At 30.2% G+C, this 13988-nt stretch overlaps 1 protein-coding gene and 1 pseudogene across 3 annotated transcripts; one reads left to right on the top strand and one right to left on the bottom strand.

Moving 5' to 3' along the window:
• Positions 1-301: 301 nt before the first annotated feature.
• On the bottom strand, positions 302-7662 carry LOC145159047 (phosphoethanolamine N-methyltransferase 2). Of its 2 annotated transcripts, XM_079077947.1 has the most exons (13): positions 7478-7662; positions 4963-5080; positions 3261-3376; positions 2621-2758; positions 2390-2527; positions 2126-2269; positions 1916-2026; positions 1689-1830; positions 1308-1588; positions 1056-1217; positions 906-959; positions 723-797; positions 302-607 (listed from the first exon to the last, which is right to left on the bottom strand). In XM_079077947.1, exons 3-13 carry the CDS (start codon positions 3309-3311, stop codon positions 509-511), a joined length of 1395 nt encoding a protein of 464 aa, XP_078934073.1. In that variant the 5' UTR covers positions 3312-3376; positions 4963-5080; positions 7478-7662; the 3' UTR covers positions 302-508. The 2 variants fall into 2 exon arrangements, with proteins under 2 accessions (XP_078934073.1, XP_078934072.1); XM_079077946.1 differs by lacking the exons at positions 4963-5080; positions 7478-7662 and adding an exon at positions 3469-3918.
• Positions 7663-11395: 3733 nt separating this feature from the next.
• LOC145157379 (uncharacterized) lies at positions 11396-13364 on the top strand (annotated as a pseudogene). Its single transcript, XR_013737185.1, has 6 exons — positions 11396-11599; positions 11667-11723; positions 12653-12719; positions 12799-12874; positions 12975-13147; positions 13291-13364. The product of XR_013737185.1 is annotated as an uncharacterized LOC145157379 (transcript).
• The last annotated feature ends 624 nt before the right edge of the window (positions 13365-13988 follow it).

Genomic DNA, 13988 nt, shown 5'->3' with positions numbered 1-13988 from the left:
ATTATAAGACATAAAGGAATGTATGTTCAAATTATGTATCTTTAGGCAAGTATACACATACACAATCCCCGACTTGTCCTAAGCAAAGCTTAAAGTCTGCATTCATGTAAATTCCAATCACCTAATATGATATTAAAATCACCAACACGGTTAACATATAATTATTTTATTCGTATTCTACATGTTGTCATGTTTGCAAAAACACTTTCATTTTATTGGTATCAATTAAAACATTATAGTGTAAAAATCATTGCATTATCTTTAGGAAGACTAACTAACAACCATAAAACTAAAAACCAAATGCAAGAAACATGTTTAGTTCTTTCCAATAACCTTAAAAAAAAACCACACATAATGCATCAAACATCAACAACCCAACAAAAATATTTCTCCAACACAAAGTACTTAACTTACAATAACCAACCTTGGGACACCAATCTTTTTATTCAGAAACCCATTCAGAACTTAATAAAACACTAGAAATATTATAAATCCATAATCCAATCAATCACTTCTTTTTTGCAACAAACAACCCCCATTTCTGCTCCCCTTGACCAGTTCTCACAAGCTTTGACTTCCATCCACCAACAATATCATTGTAGTCTTCCTACAAATATCAACATAAAACACATTGAGCAAATTAGGGTTTCCCAATATTGTCCTCATTAGTAATTTACTTAATGGACAATTTTAAGAAAATATAAAAACTAAAAACGACTTACTTCAGAGAAATCTTGAATAAATTCTTCTTTTTCCTTCTCAACTCTTTCCAGTTCCCTTTTAAGTACTTCTCTAAACTGAACATAATGTAACAATTATAAACTTAGCAACAAAAAAATATTAGTAAACTTTTGTAATCATATTTAATAATTTATAAAAATGTAAGTGAGATTATGCAAAAGAACCTGTTCTGTTCGATCCTCAGCTATCACCTCTCCAAAGCCTGCATCTTTAAGCATCTAAAGAAAACAAAAGTAAATAATCAATAATCAATAAACTTATAAATGTAATATATCAAATATTAAATATATTTTTGAATGTGTTAATATATTCACCTGTCCATATGTTTCAACATCATGAAGATCATATCCTCTTTGCTTAATATATTCTGCAAAATCCTGAGATGGTTTTCCAGATTTTCTACAGTAATCACTTATCAGAACTTTGCCACCTGGCTTCAACCACTTGTAGAATGTCCGAAACAATGCAGGTTTATCCTATAATATAAATAAATAAATAAATTTTTTTTATTTAACTTAATGGGAGTAAAAAAGAAAAAGAAAAAGAAAAAAGAAAAAAGGGATTACTTGAATATGGAGAATAGTGTCGCGACTATAGATGACATCAAAGGAATTATCTGGATACGATTTCTTAGTACAATCAGCAACTTCAAATTCAACTGAACATTGAAGCCCAATTGATCTTTCAAGAGCAAACGAAATCATATTTACAGAAAGATCGATCCCAACAACATCGACATCAAAAGTTTCAGCCATGTAGAAATCGCCTCCCCCAATTCCACATCCGACATCTAGAACTTTCTGCCCAGGTTTCAAATCCAACATCGCAACAAATTCCTTTGTCGTATCTTCAAACATTAGATAAAACTTCAAATTTCGAATGAAAAGGAAAAGGAAAAGGAAATGGAAAAGGAAAAGGAAAAGGAAAAAGGTCAATTTGGTAATTACCGATTCCTCCTGTGCTCACAAACCCTTGTCCAAAGATACGTTCGTATCGCAGAATTCCGCTGCTTTTGTATTGAACATTGTCTAAAAATCGTTGAAAGCCCTTATCTTCTTCCGCATTCACCTTCTGCCAAATCCAGCAAATCTGAAATCGAAACCAAATTATTGAATAATTTAGTAAACCGAAGAGAAAAAGTGAAAAAAAATGTAGTAAATAATTAATAAAGTACCTGATTTTGATTCTTCTTGTTGCGTACATAAGCTCCAATGCATTTGGATCCAACAAGAGAGAGTTCATATGAGTTACCAGATTCATTTGTCACATGACATTCCTTAAACACCTAAAACAATTTCAAGAACTTGATTTTAACCTCACTTTTTTTTTTCTAAAGGGTACTTTAGATTACTTATTACATAATTTGTGATCAATATAATTGTACCTTGGTGTAAAATCTAGGCTCACGATAGTGTGTAGGGTTGCTCTTTCTCTTATGATCTCCAGATTGGTGAAAGCATGATTCTCTAAAGAAAATATGTCCTCCAACTTTCACCCATTTCAATAGTCTTTCAGCAATGTATTCAACCTGTAACATCATTTCCAGTTTTTTAATGGGATTTTGATCTTTTGGCTTGTGAATCAAATCAAGATTTGCTTAAATACTAAATTTGCTTATGAAAGAGGTATAAATAAACTCAAAGTTCACCTCTTTGTCTGAAAGATACATCAATAGCCAGTTTGAGAAAATCAAATCGATTGATTCATCTGCAAAGTTTAGGTCTGGGGAAGTGACATCAGCACACATAAATTCAACATTTTTATGGTGCCCATTGATGCTCTCATTCTGCAAGATTAATCATTTAAAACAATAAACATAAAAAAAATATAACTTTCAGTGAAACAAATGAAGCCTTATAGAGTGAAGTTTTTTGCATACCTTTTTCACCACACTTTCAATGAAATCAAGGGCTATGACTTTTCCAGCTTTTTTTACTAATTCACCAGTAAAACGACCAATTCCAGCTCCTAATTCAAGAACAGTTTTCCCTTCATAAGGTGGGAGTAGTGAAAGAACCTAAGAAAAGAGTAAACATGAGACACAATTTTCAAAAACTAATCAATAGAAAAGGAAAACTAATCAATAACTTTCAAACAGGAAAAGATTTCCTTCAAAAAAAACTCATTTGTGAAGAGAAACATTGAATAATAGAACACAAATATAAACAAAAAACTGTCACTATCAGCTATCAGTTTATGATCATAACTACAATCCAATAGAAATTGATCCACTACTATTGATGATATCGATGAGTAACAGAGCTAAAGGAAGGGGTCAAATCACAGAAGAATAAATTAATAACAATAAAAAAAAAACATCAAGAATTATAAAGAAAAAAGATGATCAACGAGTAATCCAATATTCTTTGAGATTGTATATATATAAGATAGCCAATCATAGAAAGCCAGATCAGAATCCATAACAATTATAAAACCCCCAAAAAGGTAAACAATGGAAGGATCTAACGAACCAATTAATAACCAACAGAAGAAATCAAATGCATGGACTGTAATTTTACCTCAGGGCGTTCTTCTTTGTCAAGATCAGATGCCATGGAATCAAGCATCATAGCCTCAACAGTGAGGTCGACAGAGTGTTCCACCCAGTAATTCTTCTGAACCTCACGTTCTTCTCCTGCATATTATCCATTCAATTAACAAATCCAATTCGAGAAACGTCACTAAAGGAATAAAATTGTGTAACAACGGATCAGAACGAGCAATCACCATTAACAACAGCAGCCATTGAAGAGATTTTAAGGTTTTCGGGAAATGAGGATTAAGAAATAGACGAAAAAGAAAAGTACAAATTAGAACAAAGAAAGAGAAGGTTGCAAGAAAATCGGAGCTTCGGTTCAAGGACTATGAGCCTTCGATTGCGAGGCGAGCTCTTGAGAATGATCGTGATCTACTGTTGCACGATCTTCCTTTCTGCTGCATAGAAATTGGATCTGTCTATGGAAAATGCGAAGGGATTGATGATCTTTGTGTGATTTTGCTTCGTGGGTATTGTGGGTATTTATGGGCAGAAGTGAAGTGAAGATCGATCGTAAAATTGTTAATGGTAGGTGAGCCCGATCTCGATGATTCACATCACATGCATCGTCGCCATGTGAGATCCCTGATACCCTTTTGGACCATTGTCCCAATTATTTTACATTTTCTTGCAATTTTTTTATGGATTTTTGCAAGAATTGGAAGTTGTTTGGATTTAGGTTATAGAAAAATGATTGAGTTTTTAAAGTATAACGTAGAAAATAAATGATGTAGAATAAATATAAAATGTTGGGATAAAATAATTTATATTTTTAAACTTAGAAAAACATCATAAATAAAACTTTAAAAGTATGTTTAACAAGGAATTTTTTATAAGATTTTAAGAGTTAAAAAAAAAAGTTTAAATAAAAAAAAAAAGGAATTGCTTGTAGAATATGAGTTTTAAAGTTTTTATTTTAATGTCTACTTAGTGAATTAAGGATAAAAAAATGAGAAAGGAAAAGATAATAAATCTGCATTTTGTGTATTTTGATAGTTCCATGACTCCATCTTCATGATTTGAGCTATAGCTTTCAACTGAAAACTGTATTTTTTTTTATTTGTGTAGAAGTGTGCAGAAAAAATAATTGTTTTAAAAATATAAGATTTAAAGATATATGCTTCCAAAAAACTAATTAAACGTGACTTTTGTAAATAAATTTTTTAGTTAGAATAAAAGCTTTTGGAATTAGAGGTTTTAGGGAAAAAACAACAAAACAAAAATATCTTTATCAATAATAGTAAGAAATATAATCACTAAAAAATGTTTTTTTATTTAGAATAAAAATAGCTTTTGACGTTTTGTTACTTTACCAAAAAAAAAAAAAAAAAAAAAAATCGTCCCTCATTCACTCATTGTCCTTCAAAGCAATTATAGCTTTTACAAAAGATGTGGAAAGTGACTGTTGTTTATGATTAACCTACCACCATGTTATGCTAGGTATATTTATTTACAATTGGTTAATAAAACAGAAATAAAGTTTTAATAGTTAAATCAGTAGTGATTTAAATGAAATCAAGACCCTATATATAGAGGTTGTATGTTTGCAACTGGTTTACACAGTGATTAAGACACCTTATTTTACATTTTCTTTGTTTACATGTATTTTATATGTTGCAACTGTTTATCAATAGATCTTAGAGTTTTATGAGAATATAGAAACCCAGATAGCATCGAAAGCTTACCTAAATTACAACTTCTTGTGTTATTTCTTCCTTCTTCAGCTCCTTACACTTAAAAATCCCTCTCTTAATTCTCACTTGTGAAATTGTTTGAACAAATGAATGTTTGAGACTTGAGAGACTGCAAGTATTTAAAGCAATGTTTATCTCTTGATTTCAAAGAACATGTGTTTTAAGTATATATTAAACAAAAGATGGCATCTTTGAGTTTGTTCACCAGGTCAGATTAGGCATCTTTCTTTAATTTATTCATTTGGCCAATAGTAACTCATTATACATATAGTAAATAAATTACAGAAGTATATTGGTTCCTGAAGTTAACCAAATTATGTAGTTTTAGTCATAACTTTTTTCTTTAACGATTTAGTCTTTAAATATGGATTTTATTGTGGTTTTGATCCCCGATAAAAAATAACTATCATACCATTTGTCTATTTTTATTAATATTAGTTACTTAAATGTAATGCATATGCATCTAATTCCTAACTTTAAGTTTTCTACTTTCTCTTAAACTAGGATGTAGTAGATGGTCTATGGATACTCAGTGACGAGTTTAAAACGTAAAACCATATGGTTCAGTTCACTATTTAAATGAACCTAATAGAAATTAAAAAAAATAAATAAATCAAAGACGAGCTTTAAAAATCTTGATTTATATATATATTTTTTGACAAAAGCATAAGATGATTCATTTACATCATTTAAGGTAGTTCACAATTTTATATTTGAGTAAATTACACGAATGGTCCCTATGGTTTAGGATAATTTGTGTGTTTAGTCCCTAACTTATTTTTTTAACTCGGAAGGTCCATACTGTTTGTTTTTGTTATGCGTTTGGTCCCTATGTTACCTAAAAATACTACTTTGTCATTGATTTTTTAATTTATTTAAATAAATACATCATCAACCCCACCCTATCCCTCTCACCTTACCTTACCTACCCCACCATTTTTTCCTATTTAAATAATAATCTTTTAGATAAGACAGGGACCAAACGCGTAACAAAAACAAACAGTAAGGACCAAGCGTGTAACAAAAACAAACAGTCGGGACCTTCCGAGTTTAAAAAATAAGTTAGGGACCAAGCATGCAAATTATTTCAAACCATATGGACCATTCGTATAATTTACTCTTTATATTTCTATATAATTTGTTATTAAAAAAAACATAGGTGGGCTAAGCCCACCTTTGATATACATAGCTTTGCTACCGTGGATACTCCCCATAAAATGCTTCTTACCTAATCTTATTGCCGTTGACTTAACTAGTAGAGTCAAGAGATACCACAAAGGTCACTAAATAAGAAGCAAATCCTAAAACAATTTTAAGAAAAACATGTGACCATCAATATATCTCCCATAGAATGGAGTTGAAATTCCATCCCTATGCATTTGTGCTTAACACTCCTTCCAAAACCAAGGTATTAACCATTCTAAGTGCCCGGAATCGAGTCAACCATCCTAAACATAATATAAACAAATGGGATGGTCAAACAAGTTTTAAACAAACCTTCATTTATGAAAAAAATAAAAATCCAACAAACATACTATAAATGTCACACAACAAACAAATATACTTATAGCATGGGTTTATACCAAAATCATTTACAAATAAGGTGTCAAGACATATACTCTTGGTATTTATTCACTTCAAGTGGTTGTTATGCTTTCACACACCATCTAAGTTAAAGAACTTATAAAAGCCACATATAGAATACCATTAAGGGATTCAAATTACCACAATTTCCTTACAAAGTTGTTTAACTTATTTTACCAAAATTTCCTACACTTAAGTCCCAAATATATATCTCATGTCAAAAATCTATATTAATAACATGTTGAATCTATTCATTCATTAAAATTCAATATTATGATTTTCAATACAATTGTGAATGAAATCAAAAGCTAAAAGATAATAAAAGAAATTAAAAATGTTTAAAACGGATATTATACATATTGAGAGTGACAATGACAATAGATGCTATTTAATAATATCTATATTTTTCTGTTTTTTAGTTTTGTAATATAATATTATTTTATTATTAAAAATAAAGAAATAAGAGTATTCAAATAATTGAAAGATTTTATGTTAATTTGTAGGTGTTCATATATCATAATATTCAAATTAATTTAGTAAAAAATTATTGTTATTATCATGAAACATACTACTATTTACATACATGTTTTATAAAATACTGAATATTGCAAAATTTTCACTATTCTACTTTCTAACTTATTACATAAAATACTCAATATACGCCTTCAAAAGAAAGAAAGAGTGTTTACATGGAGGTCTTTCTTGCATCAGCTTCATCCAACACACCATCATGTTTATTGATTTCCAGAGGAGAAATAAATCGAAAGATATAAACATGTTTAATCATAAATCCTTAAAACAAGGGTCTATTCAATCTTTTTCTTCTTTCTTTAACTTTCTATATCATCCAACAATCTTCAAAGCTTAATTTTCAGCCATGCAGTTTCATAAGTTTTAATCTCAAATACTTGTGACGTCATACCTTCGCATTTGATTACCTTCTGAATGGTCAATCGATCTCAACACCTCCTCTCTCTCTTGACATCTTCAGCCTCTACCAAATCCTGCTAATCGTTCAAAGCCTCTTTGTATCAAATGTTAAGATCTGGTCATGATTAACTTACACATAAGAAGACATATGAATTTAAAGAGGGATTGAATAACGTTTTTAGAAGTTTCAACTCATGATTTGAATATCTAAATTTTAAATGTGATTTTATACTTATGAAATGGAATATTCTTGTAGCAAAAAGAAGTATATGCTTGGCACATAAAGAAACTATATAAAGGAGATAAGCTATATAGATGTTAAATTTTTTGATCTATTTATATATATGAAAGAGTTAATTTGCTTTTGGTTTATGTTTAATATGTCAAAAATAAAATAATGTTTAAAATAAAAAAGAGAACTGATCCATATAGAGAATAGTCAAAAAGGTTGAAAACCGTCAAAATTTATTTTGAATGCAGCTAACTTCTTACTGTATTTTGAAAAAGAAATAGATTATTATTGTAATAATAATTTTTTATAATCATATTTAATAAACTAAATATTTATACCAAAAGTAAAATAAATGTGGACAAAAGTATTTCACGTCGACTCAACCCGACGTCCCGACCTTACACAAATTTCCCAATTTTGAAATGTTATTGGACCTTGATTATCTCTATCAAGGATCATATGTTTTATATGTTTACATGAATTTGTTATAGAATAATAGAAAATAACAAACAAATCAATAATGTCGTTAAATAATAAATAAGATTTATAATAGTTTTAACCTCTCAACTATTAATTTGTTTTGTTCTGTTATGAATGCTCGCATCTTGCCATCTGAACTAAATACATTTGATGATGTATACATGTAGAATCTGATGTATACTACAACGATATATTATTCCATAAAATTATTATAGATGCAAGCAACTAATCTCATCTTGTCGTTTAAAGATACAACATTATAGTACTGGATAATTTCATATAATAAAACTACCAAACTAATGATAAAATATACTAACTAATCATTAATAACATAATTTATAGAAACTTTGGCTTCTCAATCCATCTCACATAATACATAGGCGCCATATAGGATTTGACAAGCTATTTCAAAAGTTTTTTTTTAAAAGAAGAAAAATTGTTGATTATATTTAGGAAATCTCCAGAAAAGTCCTAAAATTTTATCATAATTTACGAAAAAGTCTCAAACTAAAATTTGTTTACGGAAAAGCATTAATTACTGGTAAAAATGGCGATTTGACCCATTTTTCCGGTTTACCGGTTTTATTACTTACCTGTTTCACTAAAGTTCCATTATTTTACCATAATTTGTGAATAAGTCCCAAAATAAAATTTAGTGATAATTTGACCATTTTCTTCATGTAACAAATATTTTATCGGTTTCATTCTTGACTTAGACACCTAGTCATTAAATTAGCTGATACGATGGGTTATATAATGCTACATTTAATGTAAAATTTGATATTCATCTCATCGGCTCATTTATGACTATGTATCTAGGTCAACAATGAAACCAATAAAATGTGTGTTTCCAGGAAAAAATAGCAGAAAATGAGTTGATATCTGATGAGATGGATATATTGGGGTTACATAAGATTAGATAGATAGTTTGATATTTCTTATAAACGTAAAAAATAACGCAGTTGTTGCAAGTTTATGTAATTATTATAGTCTTCGTTTGATGCATTTTATGTTTCAAAAAAATATACAATACATCAGGATATCAAGTTTTATGCTAAACATAGCATTATATAACTCAACATATCCATCTCATCATCTCATTTAATGACTAGGCGTCCAGGTCAGCAATGAAACCGGTAAAATGTATGTTACATAGAGAAAATGGCCAAATCATCACTAAAATTTAGTTTTGGACTTATTCGTAAATTAGGGTAAAATAATGGGACTTTAATGAAACATGTAAGTAATGAAACCGGTAAACCGGAAAAAATGGGTCAAATCGTCATTTTTACCGGTAATTCATGCTTTTTCGTAAACAAAATTTAGTTTGGGACTTTTTCGTAAATTAGGGTAAAATTTTAGGACTTTTCTGGAGATTTTCATTATATTTTATGAACTTTATAAAATAAAATTATATTTTTGGGTATAATAATAACTTAACTTGTATAAATAAAAGGGGTTTATTTGAATTAATAAAGGGTATTAAATATCAAAAAGAATAAATCAAATTTCAACTTTTATAAATTTGAGGTGTAATATAGTATTTCGTGCTTTAAGTTTGGAATATAAAGTGTAGCAAGAAGGAATATCATTATTGCAACATCGAATTGAAGTCTTTTTATCTCTCATCGCCTCATCGGTATCTACTTGCCAAGTTAAGCTACTAAACTTGGCATGCTGAGTTTGTGGCAACTCGTATTTGCCGAGCTTCATCAAATCCCGCTCCTTGTAGCCTAATATATTCCAAGTAAAACAAAATATATAGAATTTTTACAAACCAACAAATTCCTTTTAAAAAATGGAAAAAAAAATATTGAATGAGTTTTTACAAAGTAAAATGTTTTTTAATCAAAAGATTTAAAAAAAAAAAAAAGACTACTTAAATTTAGATTTACAAGATCGTTTGAATAGTTACGATGAGTTCTCATGTTTTCCGACTCCTATTTTTCAATTAATTATAAATAGTTAACTTATAAAACAACATAAAATAAACAAACTAAAAAACTTTCATATTTTGAATAATAAATATAATAAGTTTTTCCACTCAAAGTTTTTAATGAAAAAGTTCTACAAACAATATATTATATTATAGAAGCAGTTAGAGTAGGGGTGAGCATTTCAACCTCCGGACAGGATCGAACTGAGAATCGGATATGGATCTGGACATGGTAAGCCTTAACAAGTCCGGTCCAATTTACACCAATTTCTGTAAAAATATGTCCAGTCCAAGAGTCAATCTGGATTGGTCCAATCCAGTCTAGTTCAGTTTGGTCTGATCAAGTCCGGGAACCCGAATCTAGACTGGAGCTGGACCCAGTAAGCCTCAATAGGTACGATCCAAGATCCATTAATTTCTGTAAAGCCGGTCCAGTCCACCATTTTTTTTAAAGATAAGATTAAATTGCAAGAATAACCCATGTAGTTTATGGTGATTTGTGCATTTGGTTTGTAATTTGGTTTTCTTAACTCATACAATCCTTCATATATGTTTTATTACGTGTGTAGTCCCTCCATTTATTTGATTTTTAACTTTTCTATAAAAACACCCAGGTGCAAGGCACACCGTAGGATTTTAGTATTTCCCTGTTTTAGCATGGAAGGTTAAAGTCATGGAAATAATTAATATAAAAAAGAAAAAGAACGAAACTATTTCTAATTCGAGGCATAGATCAAGAAGATGAGAAACTTAAACCCATACACACACCTACTATGTGTTCGTTGAAATTTGAGAGAACGGGTGTAAGAACAAGAAATTTAGAGAAAATTGACTTTTAGTCAATTATTGACCAGAATGATAAAATGGTCAATCACGAGAATTTAGCAAGTTTATGAAGTTGTGATAGTTTCATTTTATTTACTTCTTTTATAGTTTATTTTAGTATATTTCATTCACAATTTAGTTAATCATCATGCATATTTTCATTTTTGTTATTTTATGACTATTTCGGATACTTTCTAGTTATTTTTAGGATAATTGCATATTTTGAGAAGACTAGCGGAACGGAGATGTTCGGGACTTGTGGAAAGCATATGGACTTGGAGGACAATAAGAAATATGAGCTTCATGACTAGTGGAGATGATGCGTAAAGCGGGCTAGTTGATAGACAGATCATTGAAGAATATTTAGGCCTTGAACTTGAAAGAAAACTAAAGAATTATTCGGGCTTGCGGATTAATTTCTAGTGAGAGCACGAGCTATGGATGATTTAGAGAAGGTGAATTGGGATAAATTGAAGAAATCTTGGATCATGATGGACTGCAAGTTGATAGGATTCGTTTTGGACCAATGGGCTAAGGCATTAAAGGCCCAAATCATGTCCCACCCGTGCACCAACACGCAGACCACACAAGGCCCTACAGGGGCAAATATGGAAATCTTTCTTTTGTGCTATATGAGGAAGGTTGGTGTGCCACTTTTCTCAACTTTTGCACATCCGATTTTAAGACATTTCTCTCAATATTTTGAAGGTTTGGGGGCATTTGAAGAACATCATCTTTTATCTCAAAAATCTTGCTACATGTTTGGTACATTTTACTTTTGTTTTAGTTTCTTGAGTTTAGTCATGTTACGCTAAACGAATCTTGGTTGACTTTGTTGAAATTGCTTGAATGTTTAGTTGAATATTGAAGAACTCCATGAACTTGTTCTTAAATCTTTATGAAAGTGTTTTACATCCTAACTTCTTCTTTCTACTTATATGTCTTTGTTCATGAGTTTAGATGTATATGTAGTGATTAGTTGGCTAATTTATTGATTAAGTAATGGATCTTCAAATTAATAAGCAACAAGTGGTTCTTATGTTAGTTTTCACTTCACACAATCACAAAAACATTTTCTCCAACATGGTAGTGAAAGTTTTTGACTCCTCTTGGATTTGGTAACTTTTTGGTTCTTAATGTTGGTTAATTTTCACTAATTACATGCTTAATGGAAATTGTAACTTTAACTAAGGAAATATGTTATGATTTTCTCTAGCTATTTTAATAACTAGAAAAGTCTAGATAATCTCAAGCTTCTTGGATTACTATGGCCAAATCAGAGATTTATGACAAGTATTGCACCTTGGATTCTAATGATGTATTTACCAAATGTTCAAGTGATGAAACCTTAAGTCAACCATCTTTCTCTCACTCATTTTACATCAAGGAAGAATTTCGTATACGCCCTTCCTAAACAGTTAAATATCGTATTTGCCCGACTTAAACTTGAAATATCATATATGCCCTTCTTAATGTTTTTTAATATCATATATACCCAAATCTATTTTTTGGTAATTTTTATAGATTTATAATTGTTTTTATTAATATTAAATCATTATAATGAAAAATTATTTTGAATGGAAAATAATACCCTTCCTTATTGCTACAACAGATCGCGTTTCACCTATATCACAAAATCACGTTCGACCCTAATATTGTCGATCATTGCGTCCATCGCTGCTTCCGATCAATAGCTGCTTCCGATCATTGCATACTATTTCATCAATCTGTGCAGATTCAAGTCGGCAGAGCTAGAAAGAAGTAATAACTCCAAACAAACACTTTTTCCCTTTTATTCTAGTTACCCTAATTTGAAATTTAACAAAATTTTATGTTGAAGGTACAATGTTTCATACCCAGCACTCTTCGCCACTGAAGCAGATACCAAGGATTACAAACTCTTCAACTGTATTCAAGTTTGTACAGATTGCTTGCTGATTTGTGAAAAATAAATCATTTTTCTTCGATTCTTTTGTGGGATTTTGAGGTGTCTGAGTTCTGTTTGTTTGATTACAGAGAGGGCATCAGAATTCGATGGAATCTATGCCGATCTTCTTTGTTTTGATGGTTTTGGGAGGATTTAAACACCCACTTATATGTTCAGCTCTGGGATTAGCGTACACAGTTACTAAGTTTTTCTATTTCAAGGGTTACTCCTTCGGTGATCCTAAGGGACGTCTCTCGATTGGGTATGTGTATTCTAGTGATAAACCCTTGTCGTTTGCTCTATACTTTTAACTATGATTCGATGATATTTAGATTAATTTTCTTGTAAGGAATGATAATGGATTTGTAATCTGTATTCACTTTGGATATCATATTCTGTTTGCAGAGGATTCAACGGTCTTGAAGAAGCAAAGATAAACTACAATCCAAATTGACTATTGGTTATGATCCAAATTTAACTGGTCCAAGGTCAATTATGTCATTCATATCGGCTAATTATCAAGCAAGCTTATATATTCTAGAAAGAAAATGTGATACAGAAAGAAACCATGAAATTAAAGTTTACAGAAATCTGTATTTATGGAACTGCTTGTTTTTAATTTCTGTTTTTATCTTCTCTATGGTGCTTCCAATGATTCTACCATATGGGAATTGGTTGAGTTACAATATGGGATAATAGGGGAAGGAGCAATTGATCGAAGTAGGGAACAGGGAAGCAGCGAACATGGAGTAGCGATCGAAAGTATCAGGTCGACGTGAACGTGATTTTGTGATACAATGAAAACGTGATCTGTTGAAGCAATAAGGAAGGGTATTTTTGTCCATTCAAAATGATTTTTAATTATAATGATTTAATATTAAGAAAAACAATTATAAATCAATAAAAATTACCAAAAAAATAGATTTGGGTATATATGATATTAAAAAACATTAAGAATGGCATATATGATATTTTTCAAGTTTAGGCCGGGCAAATACGATATTTAGCTGTTTAGGAAGGGCGTATACGAAATTCTCCCTTACATCGAACTTTGCTTTTGTTGAATTGTGATTTTCAAGTCTTAGTATAATTATAGTTTTCTT

Source organism: Lactuca virosa, chromosome 2 (genome assembly GCF_052849685.1).
Source record: "Lactuca virosa cultivar CGN04683 chromosome 2, Lactuca_virosa_CGN04683_v6, whole genome shotgun sequence".
NCBI classification, from domain to species: domain Eukaryota; kingdom Viridiplantae; phylum Streptophyta; class Magnoliopsida; order Asterales; family Asteraceae; genus Lactuca; species Lactuca virosa.
The sequence above is the reverse complement of the archived record's forward strand: the minus strand, read 5'-3'. Positions and strand labels throughout refer to the sequence as shown.